The sequence below is a fragment of the Delphinapterus leucas genome, chromosome 8, assembly GCF_059928025.1.
Source record: "Delphinapterus leucas isolate spDelLeu-1000000601 "Yukka" chromosome 8, BTC_Dleu_Yukka2, whole genome shotgun sequence".
Taxonomy (NCBI): Eukaryota; Metazoa; Chordata; class Mammalia; order Artiodactyla; family Monodontidae; genus Delphinapterus; species Delphinapterus leucas.
In genome coordinates, this window is record NC_143136.1 from 57,980,635 (window position 1) to 57,998,864 (window position 18,230).

Consider the following 18,230-nt stretch of genomic DNA (forward strand, 5'->3'; position numbering starts at 1 on the left):
AATGGTTTGCATGGTTCCAAATTCAAATCCAGAAAGCAAAGCATATTCAAAGAGGTTTAGCTTCTATTCTTGTTCTCTCTAATCTATTCCTTCCACCATAGGTAACCATCGATGAACCTTCTATTTTTTAAACACAGGAAATGCATTTGTAATTCTCTCCCTTTCTTAGATGCATTCACATCCCTCCCCACCTGTGAGGGAAATGGTAGCAAATTATTAAAACATGGAATACGTGATAAATTTGAGTGTCATCCTTGCACAGGTGCCATGTTTAGTCTTCTCTGTATCATTATAATTTTGGTATATGCACTGCTGAAGCAAGCAATAAGTTAGATTTTACATGGATAAGAGTTTAGAAGCTGGACACTGCCTGGAAAGAGATGGCTTCAGTAGGTGCCACCATGGAGAGCCTAACATAGCCAGGAGACACCAAGAAGGTACGAGGTGCCGGCAGAGAGAGTAAGTTGCCGAAGGATGGACCAAAGGCATTGAGAAAAGAAGTGAAAGGTTGACCACAGACAGACCTTGCCTACCTCACAACCCAGCCCAGGGCCTATTATGCTTCAGCTGATGTCCCATTCCTACCAATATTCTATTGTATCATAGAACAGGTCAATAAAGGGCTTTATTGTTTTGTTTTTTAATGAATTCTTTAGGCACATGAGAATATACACACAGAATCCTTCTTAGGCACAGAAAAAATGTTTGTTTGAACAAATTCATGCCACAAAGCAAAAATATGTTCCTCAAGTTCTCTAAGTTTGAATTTTGCAGTATGAGCAAGAAAAAGAAATTCTAGAGGTCATTCCAATTTTTCCCAACAGCCTAAAATTTTAGTTAAAAGAGAATAATAAAGTTTCTGCAAATTACTTCAAATATACTAAGTACCCTATTTATTACTGAGCAAACTTTACTGAGTGACTACTATGTTTAATACTCTACATTAGGTGCTGTGGAAGACATAAATACAAATTAGACCTAATCCCTGCCCTTGAGAATCTTACCATCTGTGCTAGTTAGTAATTTATGACTTCTCCACTAGAAATCCATCTTTCTATGCCTTGTTTCTATTCTACAACTGGACCCCAATAGGCATTTCTGCTATGACAACTGGCAAAATGTTAGGCTTCGCCAATAGAGGGCACTGGAAAGACACTGTGAGGCCAGAAGAGGAGGAAGGACTTTCCTTTCTTCTTCAGGTGGATTGGCTTGCAGCAGAGGCCTGGTTTGTGTTCACCTCGGCAATCCTCATGGTTCACTTGTGGCCCGTGCCTTCAGCAAGTTTCTTTACCACAAGTGAACTTCAAGTTCCTGTGACAGCCATGTCCTCTCCTCTAAATTTCTAAGTTTTTCGTTACTATTCACTCTTCCTCAGCCAAAGGTAGTAGCTATTCCTATAGTTCCTATGGTTTATCTCTAGGCTTTCTATCCTGTGCCATTGATCTATATTTCTGTTTTTGTGCCAGTACCATACTGTCTTGATTACTGTATCTTTGTAATATAGTCTGAAGTCTGGGAGTCTGATTCCTCCAGCTTTGTTTTTCTTTCTCAAGATTGCTTTGGCTATTCATGGTCTTTTGTGTTTCCATACAAATTGTGAAATTTTTTGTTCTAGTTCTGTGAAAAATGCCATTGGTAGTTTGATAGGGATTGCATTGAATCTGTAGATTGCTTTGGGTAGTATAGTCATTTTCACAATGTTGATTCTTCCAATCCAAGAACATGGTATATCTCTCCATCTGTTTGTGTCGTCTTTAATTTCTTTCATCAGTGTCTTACAGTTTTCTGCATACAGGTCTTTTGTCTCCTTAGGTAGGTTTATTCCTAGATATTTTATTCTTTTTGTTGCAGTAGCAAATGGGAGTATTTCCTTAATTTCTCTTTCAGATTTTTCATCATTAGTGTATAGGAATGCAAGAGATTTCTGTGCATTAATTTTGTATCCTGCTACTTTACCAAATTCATTGACTAGCTCTAGTAGTTTTCTGGTAGCAACTTTAGGATTCTCTATGTATAGTATCATGTCATCTGCAAACAGTGAGAGCTTTACTTCTTCTTTTCCAATTTGTATTCCTTTTATTTATTTTTCTTCTCTGATTGCTGTGGCTAGGACTTCCAAAACTATGTTGAATAATAGTGGTGAGAGTGGACATCCTTGTCTTGTTCCTGATCTTAGAGGAAATGCTTTCAGTTTTTCACCGTTGAGGATGATGTTTGCTGTGGATTTGTCGTATATTGCCTTTATTATGTTGAGGTAGGTTCCCTCTATGCCCACTTTCTGGAGAGTTTTTATCATAAATGGGTGTTGAATTTTGTTGAAAGCTATTTCTGCATCTATTGACATGATCATATGGTTTTTATTCTTCAATTTGTTAATATGGTGTATCACATTGGTTGACTTGCATATATTGAAGAATCCTTGCATTCCTGGGATAAACCCCACTTGATCATGGTGTATGATCCTTTTAAGGTGCTGTTGGATTCTGTTTGCTAGTATTTTGTTGAGGGTTTTTGCATCTGTGTTTATCAGTGATATTGGCCTGTAGTTTTCTTTTTTTGTGACATCTTTGTCTGGCTTTGGTATGGGACATTCCATCTTATCTTCTCAGACTGGGATTTATATCATTGGCCTCTTTGGTTCTCAGGCCTTCAGATTCCAATTGAATTATACCACCAGCTTTCCTGAGTCTCCAGCTTGGAGACATCAGCTCATGGGACTTCTCAGCTTCTATAACCACATAAGCCCATTCCTCATGGTTATCCTGTCAGTCTGTCTGTCTCTCTCTCTATATATAAACAATAGTGCTCTGTACTACTCAGGGTTCTCCACAGAAGCAGAACCTGTAGGATCCTACTGAGGGAGGTCAGTTTTTCTTCCAGCTGGTTCTGTTTCTCTGGAGAACTCTGACTAATACAAAGCATTATTGTTTATTCTACTTTAAGCATCACAGGACATCTTACCACATACTTCAGGCAAGAACTGAGTACTTGAGAAAATATACTAATAATTTCTCTTTGAACTGCACGTATGCATTATCTCTTTTATGGGCTAAGGATTGAAACTGGGGACTTCCCTGGTGGTCCAGTGGTTAAGAATCCGCCTTCCAATGCAGGGGATATGGGTTTAATCCCTGGTCCGGGAAGATCCCACATGCCACGGGGCAACTAAGCCCACACGCCTCAACTAGAGAGCCAGCGTGCTGCAACTGGAGAGAACCCTGCGTGCTGCAACGAAGATCTCGCGTGCTGCAACTAAGACCTGACACAGCCAAAAATAAAAAGTAATTAATTTTTAAAAAGAGATTGAAACTAAAATGATTAGCTCGTGTGTGATTTTGAAGCATTTGTCTGTGAAGTTAGATCAGTGACAAAGTCTTATTCACTCTTCAAATTTTAGTTCTGAGGGCTTCTCCCCAGGATTACTGCTAGATGATACTGCACCTTTGTGCCAACTAGAAAAAGAAGTGATCCTCTGGGTCCATGTTGTACCAGGGCTGTAGACCAAGTGGGTAGGATTTCAGTCCCCAGCCATCCCATCATCTGGGCACACTAGATATTTATTCTTTTATGTTGACTTGTATCACCTCTGATAGCCACTTGTTAGAACTGTTAAGTCAGATTTACAGAATTCAAGGACTTAACAGAAGTCCAGAAAGAGCCATTTTTCTGAGACATTTCTGTATTCATCTGAAGTCCAAAGTTACCAAAAACAGGTGTTAAAGTTGGGTCAGTTTTGAAAAAACTCAGACTTTCTTTAGTCCCTGGCTCTACATGAAAAAACATTTACAATCCCTTAATTCTCCCAACCATGGGGCTGGGATTGAAAAACCGACCTGCCTCACTTTACCAAGAGGCAATTTTGTGCCCAAGTCACGAAGCTCTTAGATCTATTCGTTTGCTTATTCCTTTGTCCCAGTAGGTCAGGCCCACTTGCACCCAAACGATTATTCCAGACTCTGGAACCTTTTCCAGATTCCTTTAAAGAAATGTATTTTCACTTTGCTGGGAACCCTAATCGCTTCTGCCAAGCAGAGAATGAACCGTTTCCCCACACTGAGTCCCATTTCACAGAGGAGAATGACCAGGAAGGGAGCTCCTCTATGAAAGGGACCTAGGAACTGATAAAAGGCCAAATCTCATCAACTGAAAGACAAAGTCCCACTATCCTCCGACCAGCCTAGATCAAAGGCGAAACAACTTGTTCGGTTCTCTCTGCCTGCGCTGGCCTTTATTTCTTCTTCTTGTCTCTCCGCCACCCTCTGCTCCTCAGTCCGTCTCCGGGCGGCTGTCGCTGCCTTTCCCGACTGGTTACCAATAAAGTTGTTACACAGTGACCTTGAGCGTCTTCCCAGCTGTACCCGATTCCCCGCCTTCTGCATCCGGGTGCCGCGGCGCGGATAAGAGCCGGACCGCGCCTGCGCACCCAGCCCCATTCCTTCGACTTCTGCTGACTCGGCCGCTGCCGCCTCCCGGGAAGGTAAGCGGAGGGTGCGGGAGCCGGACCTGGCCGAGGTGGAGCCGCGCCCGGGAGGGACCCATTCATTCTGCTGTCGCCTCGCTTGGCGCGGGACCCGAGCTGACCGTGTGCACAGGAGCCCGCGGGACCTGGGTGGAAGGACGGGCCCTCGGAGGGCACTTGACCTTAAGCCTCTTTGCCTCCGCAGAGAGGAAGCCGGAGAGGAGCCCTAGTCGTTTGTCACCCAAGTCCTCCAGCCGCGCCGACCCGAAGAGTGCAAGATGTTCGCCTGCGCCAAGCTCGCCTGCACCCCAGCTCTGGTGCGTAGCCCAGGCTGGGCCGGGGGCTCGAGGCCCCGACCACTTGGCCCGGGCGTCCACGTTGTTGAACGGGTCACCTCGGGGCAGGACACACCGCCCTCTCGGGACAGCTCTCCCTAGCCCCATAACCTCTGTGTCCTTTTCTCCTTTTCCTCCTCTTCCTGGGGCTTCTCATTCCGCTCCTCCCCTCCACTCGCGGGGTGGAGAGCCGCCGAGGCCTAGCTGTCAGGCCCAGCTCGGTGTAGGTCAAACCCTTCTTGCCCCTCGTTCCGGAGCGGCCCCCCACCCCACCTCCTCCGACACCCTGTTGGATCGCGGCCTCGCGAGGGTTGGGGTGCAGTGGAGGGTGGAGGGGGCCCCTGAGGCCTAGCGTCGCGGCTGCACTCTCACTTGCTGATCTGTAGGTCAGTCTCGCTGCTGCAGAGGGAGGGACTTTCCTCACCCTGTGTGGGCGGAGGCGGCTGGTGCAGGACCCGAAAATCTCCCCTCCTGCTTCTGGGATGTTATTTCCAAAACCATTTTGGACACTTGATGAAGTGAAGATCTCGGGGGTTTGTCTTAGAGAATCAGGTCTTGGTTCTGAAGGGGTTTTCTGTGACCTTAATTTAGTGGACACTCAAGGGCGGAGAAGGTGGACTGGAACGTGTCCTTATGGTCAGAGTATTTCAACTATTGTTCTTCCACTGATGTGGAATTGCTTAAGCTGCTTTTTAATTCTATGATTAATGGACATATAAGAATATCCTAGAAATAGCGGGAGCTCATGTTAACTAATGGGCTATTTAAAATGACACGCTGTTTATAGTGCTGTTGTACCTACTTGTTGATCCACTTAAACTTAACCAAAGAATGTGGGGTCTTTATTGCTGGTTTTCTGATCTGAATTGTGGCGCTACAATAATTGAAATTTTAAAAGCAATACTTATTCTTTTTAACTAATTGTTCTTAGAAGTTTTGTTCAGGATATCACAAATACATTATGAAGCAAGCTTTAAAATTGCATTAACAATTTTATTAAAATTGCTTTGTGCCTTGAAAAATGACCAAACAGACAAGATAAGAATCAATAGAGGAAAGTCATAATTCTTCTTACTCATTTTTGCAGCTTGCCTTTTTAGAATTCATGGTGCAAGAAGGGTCATTGAAGTTTTATCTGTATTTTTACTTAATACATGGAATCTTTTTTCATTAACAGATCCGAGCTGGATCCAGAGTTGCATACAGACCAATTTCTGCATCAGTGTTATCTCGACCAGAGGCTAGGACTGGAGAGGTAAATGTAGTAATAATAGAAATTAAGTAACACTACCAAATAAGCCTTATGGTTTCGATTAAAGTGAAGGGGAAAAACCTCATTAATGAGTGGTCTGAGAGGGTCCTTTCCACCCTTTCATCCAAAAAATTTGCAGAGAATGAGCCAATGAAAGAAACTTCTGTATCCAAAACTTATCCACCTGAATTGGCTAAGAAATATAGTCAGTATATATACTTAAGTACACGGTTTTGAGTTGCCTGTATTTAAGATTATGATAGCAACAGTTACTGAACAGCCTACTCTATTAAAAAGCATATGCAGGGCTTCCCTGGTGGTGCAGTGGTTAAGAATCTGCCTGCCAATGCAGGGGATATGGGTTCGAGCCGTGGTCCAGGAAGATCCCACATGCCGTGGAGCAACTAAGCCCGTACACCACAACTACTGAGCCTGTGCTCTAGAGCCCGCGAGCCATAACTGCTGAGCCCACATGCCACAACTACTGAAGCCTGCGCACCTAGAGCCCGTGCTCTGCAACAAGAGAAGCCACTGCAATGAGAAGCCCGCTCACTGCAACGAAGAGTAGCCCCTGCTCGCCACAACTAGAGAAAGCCCACGCGCAGCAATGAAGACCCAATGCAGCCAAAAATAAATTAATTTAAAATAAAAAGCATATGCACGTACACCGTTTCTTAATTTTCAAAAACCTTATGCAGCGTGATATTGCTGTTCCTATTCTGCAAGATGGGAATTATTCTAAGCCCCAGATTTTTCTGTTGTGCCACACCACCTATTCAAACTCAGCTACAAAAATAGAGAAGTGGTTATCATTTTGACAGTACGGTTGTTAAAATAGCTAACTGTGATTGCTGATTTGACCTTTGCCTTTATTTCCTGTTCTCTAGAGCTCTACGGTATTTAATGGGGCCCAGAATGGTGTGTCTCAGTTAATCCAAAGGGAGTTCCAGACCAGTGCAGTCAGCAGAGACATTGATACTGCGGCCAAATTTATAGGTGCAGGTGCTGCAACAGTAGGAGTGGCTGGTTCTGGTGCTGGTATTGGCACAGTCTTCGGCAGCCTCATCATTGGTTACGCCAGGTAATTCCTGTTGCCGAATAAACTAGTTTAAAAACATGCTTGAAATAATTGGAAACTTAGGAAACTAGTGAAATCATCATAGCTACTTTGTATTAAGTGCCTGTCTGTGTCTTGCATTATATTTTGAGGTCTTTGCATGCAGTTATCTCACTGCTCCCAACACGCCTTGGAGAAACACTGGTTTACCTGTGAAGGACTAGAGACACAGAGGTTATACGGCTTGCCCAAAGTCAAAGCCAGTGTCAGAAAATAAATTTTAACTCACTTTGAGTTCAGAGTCTGCACTCTTTAATTTTTAAGTTGTAGTGGGAATATAATTAAGAGAGCTCATGCTTTAAAAACATCAGCTTCCGTTTTATTATTTAAGACCTTATTTTTAAACTAACAAATCTTAAAAAGTATAGAACAAACTTTCACGGGGATAAGAAGAATGTCAGAATCCCTCAAAATGGATGAAGACTAACCACTTACATTGATATAGAGAGACAGTGCCTCCCTTTCCCCATATGATTAGGAATGAGGAGAAAGGAATGTCAAAGGCAGAACCAAAAGAGAACTAGGCAAAACACTGTTCCGGTCCTTTCCAATTTACAAAGATCCTCACGCTCGTAATCTGGTTCTTTAACATTTACCAACCATGTTAAAATACAAATTATATTTCAGAGTAACAATGATATGTGTTGTCTCTTTTAGAAACCCTTCGCTGAAACAGCAGCTGTTCTCATATGCTATCCTGGGATTTGCCTTGTCTGAAGCTATGGGTCTCTTTTGTTTGATGGTTGCTTTCTTGATTTTGTTTGCCATGTAACAGAAATTACTGCTTGAAATGTTGGCATTCATGTTAATTACGGATGTAATTCTGTGTATCTTACTGTGACTCCAAAAACTGTAGCATTGGTGTCATGAAAATGTACGTTATTTCCAAAGTCATTAAAGATGAAAACTTTAATTTTTGCTGTGATTTGTACTTACCTAATTTAAGTTTAGATCATCACAAAGAAGAACATGTATTCAGGCAGAGGCTGTACAAGTCAGAGGAAACTACTGCAGTTGCTCTGGTGATGGAAAAGATCCTAATGTAATTTTTATGGGAATTCTTTTATATAGTGTTCTGAACATTGTAAATTATAGGGCTTTTGTTTATTCATGTAAAGGGGAAATGTTTGAGTGGTTTGAGCTTCTATGAAATATGATTAATTAAATCAAGATATTAATTGCTCAAGATGGTTTTGTGTTTTTAAGGGCTAATAACGTGAATTACAATACTTGGAAGCAGAATCACCTTCCAGGACTAACCTGGCTGGTCTTAACACAGTTGGATCTAAAAATAAATCACGTCGGGTTTTTAGGAATTGAAGCCTTATTAAATGGGTGTTGGGATTAGGGAGGTGATTTTTACTTTTCAGTAGGTCTCACGTTAAGTAGTTGTGTGTCTATAGTGAATCTTATCTGTCTTCTAAAAAGAAACTCAATCTAACTAGCAGCTAGTTTCTTGCTTAAACAAGGCTCTCATTAAAAACCAAATATCAAAAAGTAAACTGAATTTAAATTTAAAGCCAAAAGTTGCTAAAGCATTGCTCATCTTTGATACCAACAAATGTTTATAATAGGAGTCTTGAGAATGACAATTGGTTCAATAGTATTCTGTTTCTAATACTACGTGTTGCTTATTGGTCAAATTTTGCCTATTAAAATGAAGAAAGGGGTGCTACTTTAGGAAGACTGAGCTTTCCCCCTAGCAAATATATTGTACCATTAACATTATTTGTCATCACAGTTTCAGGGTTTCTATAAAAGGTTAGGCTGACAGTTGGAAAGCTTCATTTTATTCCTTTAATCCCTTCTGCCTAATTTGATTTCAGTTAAGAGCCATCAGCTACAAGGGTTTGTCAGAGTGCAGTGGGAAGACCCATCTCCATCAGAATCACCTAGGATGTCTAAAGTACAAATCCCTACGCTCCAGACCTACTGAATTAGAGTCTTTGGCCTTGAAACTCAGCCATCTGCATTTTTAAAAAGGTTTCTCAGGTAATTTTTGAGCACATTATTTGAGGATCACTAACTTATCTGTATCCTTCCCACTCTCTATAAAGTGTCAAAAACACTAAAGAGCTAGAGCTACTACCACTTTCTGGTTGGTTAATCACCTAGTCTATGTTACATAATTTCCTGGAACCTTCACCTTTTTCTTAAATAGTACTACTCAGTATTTGAATTTAGCAATGTAAAGAAGTATTACATGTATTATATGACCTAGCAATTCCACAGCTTGGTATATACCCAAAAGAATTATAGGCATTCAACAAAAACTATATACAGATGTTCATAGCAGCACTATTCACAATAGCCAAAAGGTAGAGACAACCAAATTGATGTTTGGATAAACTGATGATAAAATGTGGTATATCCATATAATGGAATATTATTCAGCCATAGAAAAGAATGAGGTACTGATGAGCGTTACAACATGAGTGAACCTTGAAAACATGAAAGTGAAAGTGCCTTTACTTGGCTAAGTGAAAGAAGCCAAGCACAAAAGGCTGAATATTTACATGAAATATTCAGAATACACAAATCTGTAGAGACAGGGGAATTCCTTGGTGGTCCAGTGGTTAGGACTCTGCGTTCTCACCACTGAGGACCCAGGTTCAATCCCTGGTTGGGAAACTAAAATCCCACAAGCTGCACAGTGCCACCAAAAACCAAAAAGTCCATAGAGACAGTAGATTAGTGGTTACTAAAGGCTAGTGGGAGTAGAGATTGGGAAGTAACTGCTTAATGGGTGTGGGAGGTCCTTTTGGGGTAACCGGTGTTCTGGTGATGGTTGTACAACATTATGAATGTACTGAATGCCACTGAATTGTACACTTTAAAATGGTTAAAAGAAAATACATATCTTACTACAATTTACAAAGAAGTACTGTACAATTAACACAAAGTCCATAGTGTAAAATCATATGAAATTTTTTAAGTCTAGGGAAATACTTAGATTAACCAGTCCTCTGTTACAAGTTCATTTTAGGCCAAACAAACAAAAAACCTGCTCTTACTGCTGGTTTGGTGTTTAAAGAGGCCTGAAACATTGATTCTGGAACAGGTTTCTTATAAGACATGCCCTTAGCTGAGGAAATCCCCTGAGAATGAAAAGGAAATTGTGCTGTGGCTGCCTGGCTTCCAAGGTACTGAGGAAAAAAAAATTCTTTAGAAAATCAGTATAACTTAGAAGTATAACCACAGGCGATATTACCTTACTTGGAGTAACAAGTTTCTGACATTGAAAGTACATCACTAGAATACATCTATTTGACAGCAGAAATGTTTATTGTATGCCATTTTTGCAGCAAGTACTACCAGACTTATAAGCAAATATTAAAGGTGTATGCTTTTCACTAACTTCTTAGTTTCTGAACAGAGGCCAGTAAAGATATTTTTGCATTGAAGACCAAATGAGTTTTCCATGTTGATAAGTTTGGCCTGTTTAAAAACTCCAAGAGACAAGAGCACCCAAGAGTGGTAGAGTGCTAATTCATCTATTTATTTAGAATACCTAAAGGTATTTCAGATTTCCAGGCATACTTGTTATTTGGTAACATGTTGTTACCTTTCTTCATTGCAGGAATGTGGTATTTTTAATGCCTTTGGGATTAACCCAAAATACAGATTTGAGTATGTTTGAACTAAAGAAAAACTTGTCATCTAGCCCCAAACACTAGACATGTATGGAAATAGCTAAAACTCAAAGTAGAATGGTGAGTTCCAGAAGAGTGGCAGGAAGTACTAAGATGTTCAGGGGAGTAGAAAGAGTTTTCTAACAATGGAATCACATGAAGAAGAGTTATTTTTCTACAAATTAATATAAACCTTGAACTGGTGGAATGAAGAAAGGCCAGAATAAGAGGGTATCTTAGCTAGTGAAAGCATGTGGTAAGGTTTGGGAGAAACAACCTGGGTATGGAAGGGAAATAGTGTAAGATAAGGCTGCAAAGGTAAACTGGGGCCAAATTATGTAATTTGTCAGATGTAAAAGTGTGGGTTTTATTCATTTGACCACAGCCAGCCATTGAAGGTCCAGAGCCAAGGAAGTTTAATACAAGAACAGTGTAGGATAGACCGGAGCCAGTAATGGTCAGTGGTTGCTATAGTAGCTTTGCTGAGAGGCAACGAGGGTCCAGTCTAGGATGGCGGCAATGAGTATTTTTTTTAAAAGAGTCTACAAAAGTTGTATCAGTAGGATTTGATGGGAACCAGTTGGAGGAGGAGAGGGTATGTGCATCAAATAAGTGCCATTCCCTATCCTAGGGACTTCGTATACTATGTCATTTAACTTTCATGACAAGCATGCAAAATTGGGATTGGTTTCCAAGATGTAGAGTAAAAAGGCTCAGAGGAGTTAAACAGTTCCCCAAATTACATAGCCATTAAGTGGCAAAGTCAGGATCTAAATTCAGGTCATCTTTGATTCCAAAGTCCGTGCTTTGATTTTTAGTATGATTATCTTAGGGATGACAAGGAAAAAGTTGATTTGGGGGAAGTTGGTATGTTGTGTTTTTTTTGTTATAGAATTCTAATACAAGATTGAAGCATACTCCTGAAGAGAGACTTGTGGGCTTGAAAAGGGGAAAGGTATGGTATATGATATGGAGTACATGTGAATAAAAGAAGTGCAGAGCTGGAGTAAGGACAGTGACCACTTGTGCCCAAGGGAAGTCATGTACTCAGAAAAGACCTGAGAAGACCTTATGTTTACACATCAGGTTGATCCTTGGCACAGATACAGCCTACAACAATAAATAAAAATAATAAAAAGCGCAAATCTTGGGGAAGGAGGAGAATCTGATTTCCAGAGATCCCACATTATTAGATTCAAATGTCCAGTTTTCAACAAAAAATATCACAAAATATTCAAAGAAACAGGAAAGTGTGGTTCGTTAAAAGGAAAAAAAGATCAACAGAATATGCCCCTGAAAAAGACCTGATGGCAGATCTACTAGGCAAAGACTTTTAAACAACTGTCTTAAAGATGATCAGAGAACTAAAGGAAGATGTGGAGAAAGTCAAAAAAAGAAAAGTATGAACTTTCTGATTTCAAAACTTACAAAAGCTACAGTAATCAAAGCTGTGTGGTGCTGGCATAAAGATAGACATAATAGACCAATGGAATAGAATAGAGAGCCCTTGCATATATGGCCAAATAATATTTTTACTCTTCTTTTTTTTTGGTATAGGATAGTTGATTTACAATATTGTGTTAGTTTCAGGTGTACGGCGAAGTGATTCAATTATTTTTTTCAGATTATATTCCATTATAGGTTATTATAAGGTATTGAATATAATTCCATGTGCTATATAGTAAATCCTTGTTGCTTATCAGTTTTAGTTTTATGTTCAGTAATTTGTATCTGTTAATCCCATACTCCTAATTTGTCCCTTCTTCCCTCCCTCTCCCCTTTGGTAACCATAAGTTTGTTTTCTGTGTGAGTCTGTTTCTGTTTTGTATGTAGATTCATTTGTATTGTTTTTTAGATTCCACATACAGGTGATATCATATAGCATTTGTCTTTCTCTGTCTGACTTCACTACGTATAATATTCTCTAGGTCCATCAATGTTGCTACAAAAGGCAATATTTCATGCTTTTTTATGGCTGAGTAATTTTTTTTTGTAAAATAATTTCTGACAAAAATGCTAAGACCATTCAATGGAGAAAGGACAGTCTTTTCAGCAAATGATACTGGGAAAACTGGCTATCCACATGCAAAAGAAAAAAGCTGGAACCTTATTTAACACTGTATACAAAAGTTAACTCAAAGTGGATTAAAGACTTAAATGTAAGACCTAAAATTATAAAACCCTTGGAAGAAAACAGGGCAGAGTTTGCAGGACATTGGATTTGGCAATGATTTCTTGAATATGACACCAAAGGCATAGGCAACAAAAGAAAAAAATAGATAAATTAGACATCATGAAAATTTTTAAAAATTTGTGCAATAAGAAAACCATCAACGGAGTAAAAAGGCAATCCACAGAATGGGAGAAAATATTTGTAAATCATATATCTGATAAGGGATTAATATCCAGACATATAGAGTACTCCTGAAACTCAACAACAACAACAAAACCCAATTTAAAAATGACCAAAGGACTTGAATAGACATTTCTCCAAAAAAAAGATAGTCAAATGGCTAACAAGCACATGAAAAGATGCTCAACATCACTAATCAATTGGGAAATGCAAATCAAAACTACAATGAGATACCACCAAGCACCCACTAGAATAGCTACTATCAAAGAAAAATGGAAAATAACAAATGTTGGCATTGATATGGAGAAAATGGAACCCCTGTGCACAGTAAGTAGGAATGTAAAATGGTATGGCTGCTGTAGAAAACAGTATGGTGTTCCTCAAAAAATTAGAAATAGAATTACCATATGACCCAGCAATTGCACTTCTGGGTATATACTCAAAAGAATCGAAAGCAAGGTCTTGAAGAGATACTTGTACGCCCATAGTCATAGCAACGTTGTTCACAATAGCTAAAATGGCACCCTAAGTGTCATCGATGGATGAATGGATAAACAAAATGTGGTATATACATACAGTGGAATATTTTTCAGCCTTAAAAAGAAGGAAATTCTGACACAAGCTACACTGCGGATGAACCCTGAGAACATTATGCTAAGTGAAATAAGCCTGTCACAAAAAGACAAACACCATATGTTTTCACTTATATGAGGTACTTAGAGTAGTCAAAATCATGGAGACAAAAGGTAGAATTGTGGTTGCTAGGGGCTGAGGTGGGGGAAATGAGGGGGACGGGCAGCTATAGTTTAATGGGTATAGAGTTTTAGTTTACTAGATGAGAAGAGTTATGGAGATGGATGGTGGTGATGGTTGCACAACATTATGAATATATTTATAAAATGACTGAAATGTACACTTAAAATGGTTAAGATGGTAAATTTTGTGTGTATTTTATCAAAATTTTTTTTAAAAGAGGGGGGATCAAGGGCTCAGAGGTTGCAATAAGTTTGAAGATCCATTTCAGTAAGCGCCAAAAATTAGACAAATTTTTTAAATTTCAGAGTTCAGATCTTAGAAGTAAGGTAGGTCCAAGGAATTACCAAATTTTGTGGTCAAGTTGTTAAGCGGCTAAAGTTGGGTAGAAATTAATGTCCTTGAAGTTAAGTTTAAGGAAAGATTGTAGAGAAATGGGAAGTAACATTTAATAACCAAATAAACTATCTCATGCGTCTACTGCAAGTTTTAAAGTCTGTTTGATAGGCTTCCCTGGTGGCGCAGTGGTTAAGAGTCTGCCTGCCGATGCAACGGACACAGGTTCATGCCCTGGTCCGGGAAGATCCCACATGCCGTGGAGCGGCTGGGCCCGTGAGCCATGGCCACTGAGCCTGCGCGTCCGGAACCTGTGCTCTGCAACGGGAGAGGCCACAACAGTGAGAGTCCCGCGTACCGCAAAATTGTGTTTGATAATTTTAGCCAATATGGTTTGTTTTGCATGTTAAGTAAGGAAAAGTTTGTATTGTTGCCGTACTATCCTCTGCAAAGCCTTTTAAAATATTTCTACACATGAAATTATAAATGAGTTGTTGAATTCTCTACATGCTGAGCATATATAAATTGCATAATTTCATGCTGTCGCTAATGAAATGGACTTAAGACTCTAACACATAGTTCATCGATTACTTGCCCAATCCTTTACATTATTAGGGGAAAAAATTATTTTTTTTTCAGATCTAATACCCTTCTCCTCTGCCTCAACAAACATAGCAACATTATGCCTTAGTTTGCTTTGCTGGTTGACAAGTAGTAGTGAAAATTTGTCATAGTATAGGATTTATAAAAAACGATAGCATCTTTTAAATAGTTTTTAAAAAAGTATTGGTAGATAGCATGCATTTATTTATACTTCTCTCTTTCCTCCACCTATCCCTATCCTACACTTCCCTCACACACACACACACACACACGCAAGCTTACTTGTGCATTCTGTAGGTTTTCTGGTGATGTGTATATCATAATTTACTACAGCATTGCTACTCAAAGTGATGTCCATGGATCAGCACCATTGGCATCACCTGGGAGCTTGTTAGAACTATAGGTTCTGTAGCCTCGCATCAGATCTTTTGAATCAGAATCTGAATTTTAACAAGGAACCCAGGTGATCTGTATATACATAAAATTCAAAGTTTACAGTGCTTCTCAAAGAAGTACTACCAGAAAAAAAAAAAAAAAAAAAAAAAGAAGTACTACCAGAATACTATGATTCCCGGCATGTCATGACTCAGACTCCTTATCTTTCAAAAAGCTGTCAACTGGTTCATTGGAAGACTTGTTTCCTCCTCCCTATTGCAATGTACTGCTAATCCAGTGATTCTTAAAGTGTGGTCTGAGAATTCTGAGGGCCCCAAGAGCCTTTCAGGGAGTTCATGAGGTCCTCCCTTTTCCATTTACATAGTTCTGTGAGGCTAGATTTTCATCATACACTTCAACCAAAACATATTGCAGCAGATCAAATGCAGAAGCAGATACAATAATGCAACTATCTTCTACTAAGCCATGACATAACGATTTGCAAACAGGAAAACAATGTCATTCTTCTATTTTTGTGTTAGAAAATATAATTATTTTTCCCCAAAGTGTTATTTATGTTAAGATGTTGTTATCAGGTGTAGGGTCCCAAAGTCAAAAAGTTAGAGAACCACTGGTCTAATCTGTCAGTGAGAAAACAGGCTGCAATACACATCTCACTTACAAATCAATAGAAATGTCAATTTTGTAAATTGTCTCCCTAGGTCATATCCTTTCGGCTGTCAATCTGTTGATAATCTCTAAAAATTGGCACAGGTTCTTGGCAAGAATCTGTACTTCTTTCTCCCAAATGATTTAAGTACTCTATCTCCTCTTAATATGTTTTGTAATTTAGAGCTTCTTTCTCAAAGGAGCTTAAATTTTGAAGAGCGAGGGCTTCCCTGGTGGCGCAGTGGTTGAGAGTCCGCCTGCCGATGCAGGGGACACGGGTTCGTGCCCCGGTCCGGGAAGATCCCACATGCCGCGGGGCAGCTGGGCCCGTGAGCCATGGCCGCTGAGCCTGCGCGTCCGGAGCCTGTGCTCTGCAACGGGAGAGGCCACAACAGTGAGAGGCCCGCGTACCGCAAAAAAAAAAAAAAAGGCCTATCTACTTTGAAATGCCATAACATTTATAACTCATTTGCGCACATTTTAGTGAATATATTCTAGACCGAGCAATCTGTGATCTGTCAGTCACACATTTTGTCCATCACCATGTTCATCGTCAGTATTCTGAACCGCTGAGGTTTTAATAATCAGTGCTACACTACACTAACACTACTACAATGTTACTAATGTTATGTAGAGATGGTACTTTTAACTTGAGACATAAACAGTGTCAATTTGGCTTATTTCAGGTCTCTTGAGTAATGAAATTAGTTTTGAAAGAGGAGTTGGCTCACATACATGTATAGAGGCCAGAAACCTGCTAAAAGGTCCAGTGCCATTACAATGTCACTTTTATGGCAGATACCATTATTGAACTGTAGGTTCATTAACTCTCAAATACTATGCCCCACAATCTAACAACAATTTCAGTTTCATTTGAGTTTGGAGATAATGTTTGTGTGCATTTAATGTTCATATGTAAACTTAATACATAATTTTGCTATAGACTAGAAATCATCACTTAATAAGTGGAAAACAAGGCACTGAAAAAAACGTGCTTTTTGAATAAATAATTAATGCAAATTTTCGCAGGGTCCCCATCAATACTTTTCAAGGGTGCTAGGGTGTATTTATTGAACAATCAATATCCCTACCTTTAACATTCGAAACATTTAAGTTGTAAAGAGAATCATAGAACAACATTAAGAAATATTTTCAGCACTTCTCTTTGTTTGTAGGAATGTATCTGTGTCAACTGAAGAGCAATAAATACGGTCTTTTTTGTCCTTTATGTTAATCAAATGATTAGCTCCCCCGCCCCGCCTTCTTTTTAAACAGCTACTTTCAAAGCTTGACAGTTATTTCCTAGGCATTGCATCGGCCTATAAGCAGTAGGACAGTATTATGGAAAGAGTGCTATTTCTACGCCGTATTAATTTGGTGTCCTTTGGTCCTCTCAAGTGTTAATACGGAGTTGTTGATGTTTTAAAGGTTTGGAATTATCTCTACTAAAATTGATATATTTTTATCTATAACTGCTAAGTAAAGGAAAATTGATAAAATAGGATACACCATAATATGGAGGATTTTCCTCTTGCACTATTTTAAGTTAGGGAGATATAGTGGAAGGCACTGTATTTCCTTTTAGTAAGTTACTTAGAACATAATTATATGCTAACATCATACACTGTACTGGGCGCTAAGAGCCAGAGGAATCAGTTCCAGCTACAGCTTAGTAAAATTCGAACAAACGCCATTCGTGGAAAAGGCTTATTTCATTTATTTCGGAACTGACATCTTGCTTCCCCGTTTCAGGCGCGTAGGGGGCTTAGGGGGTAATTTCCAGCAAACTCCGCGTCTTCTAAACCGAAGCTCTCCTTCTCAGGCTTCAGTGCAGCCGGAAGGCGAGTTTCGGTGCGCGCCTCCCTACGCTTTACCCTCCTCCCTACCAAGGGCCGGGAAATGACAGCAACGGAAATACCAGGTTTCCGGAGCTGGGCTCAGAGGATTCCTCCTGCTTTCTCTCCCGCCACCCGCAGCATTCCCAGAGTTCACCTTTCCTCCCTGCACACCATCAACCTCCTCACGCGACCTCAACATCCACCTGCTCCAGCGCCCTACACTCGCGCCCACCTCCAGCCGGCTGCCAATCACAGCCTTCCGCAGCTCCCGGGTACAGAGACGCCACTCTTCTAACTCCCTGGTCCCGCCCCCTCCCGAACTGCTTCCCGCCCTTCGGGTTCTGTATCCAATAACCAGCGCCCGAGTATTCTTTGGTTCCCGCCCCCTTCCTTAAGCTTGACTGAACCACCTGATCCGGAGGCGCTCTGTCAGAAGGAAGGCAAGAAGGGGCGTGTGCGTGGAGAGGAGGGGCGCGAGAAGAAAGGAGGGATGTCGGGAGGGGGGCGG

General features: G+C 40.3%; 1 protein-coding gene and 1 non-coding gene across 3 annotated transcripts; one reads left to right on the top strand and one right to left on the bottom strand.

The window, feature by feature from the left end:
- Positions 1 to 217: 217 nt before the first annotated feature.
- On the bottom strand, positions 218 to 323 carry LOC115802199 (U6 spliceosomal RNA). The gene has a single exon (XR_004022597.1). It is a non-coding gene; the product is annotated as a U6 spliceosomal RNA (small nuclear RNA).
- A 4,048-nt stretch (positions 324 to 4,371) lies between these two features.
- On the top strand, positions 4,372 to 8,349 carry ATP5MC3 (ATP synthase membrane subunit c locus 3). 2 transcript variants are annotated; one of them, XM_022570082.2, is made up of 5 exons: positions 4,372 to 4,477; positions 4,665 to 4,776; positions 5,972 to 6,049; positions 6,934 to 7,127; positions 7,821 to 8,349. In XM_022570082.2, the coding sequence occupies exons 2-5, from the start codon at positions 4,738 to 4,740 to the stop codon at positions 7,933 to 7,935; spliced, it is 426 nt and encodes a 141-aa protein (XP_022425790.1). In that variant the 5' UTR covers positions 4,372 to 4,477; positions 4,665 to 4,737; the 3' UTR covers positions 7,936 to 8,349. The 2 variants fall into 2 exon arrangements, with proteins under 2 accessions (XP_022425790.1, XP_089772770.1); XM_089916644.1 differs by lacking the exon at positions 4,372 to 4,477 and adding an exon at positions 4,500 to 4,582.
- The last annotated feature ends 9,881 nt before the right edge of the window (positions 8,350 to 18,230 follow it).

Excerpts from the sequence above, each read along its gene's own strand:
- ATP5MC3 (XM_022570082.2), top strand. The coding sequence starts at position 4,738 with ATGTTCGCCTGCGCCAAGCTCGCCTGCACCCCAGCTCTG. Across the intron at positions 4,777-5,971 it reads TCGCCTGCACCCCAGCTCTG|ATCCGAGCTGGATCCAGAGT; the intron begins GTGCGTAGCCCA and ends TTTCATTAACAG. Across the intron at positions 6,050-6,933 it reads CAGAGGCTAGGACTGGAGAG|AGCTCTACGGTATTTAATGG; the intron begins GTAAATGTAGTA and ends CCTGTTCTCTAG.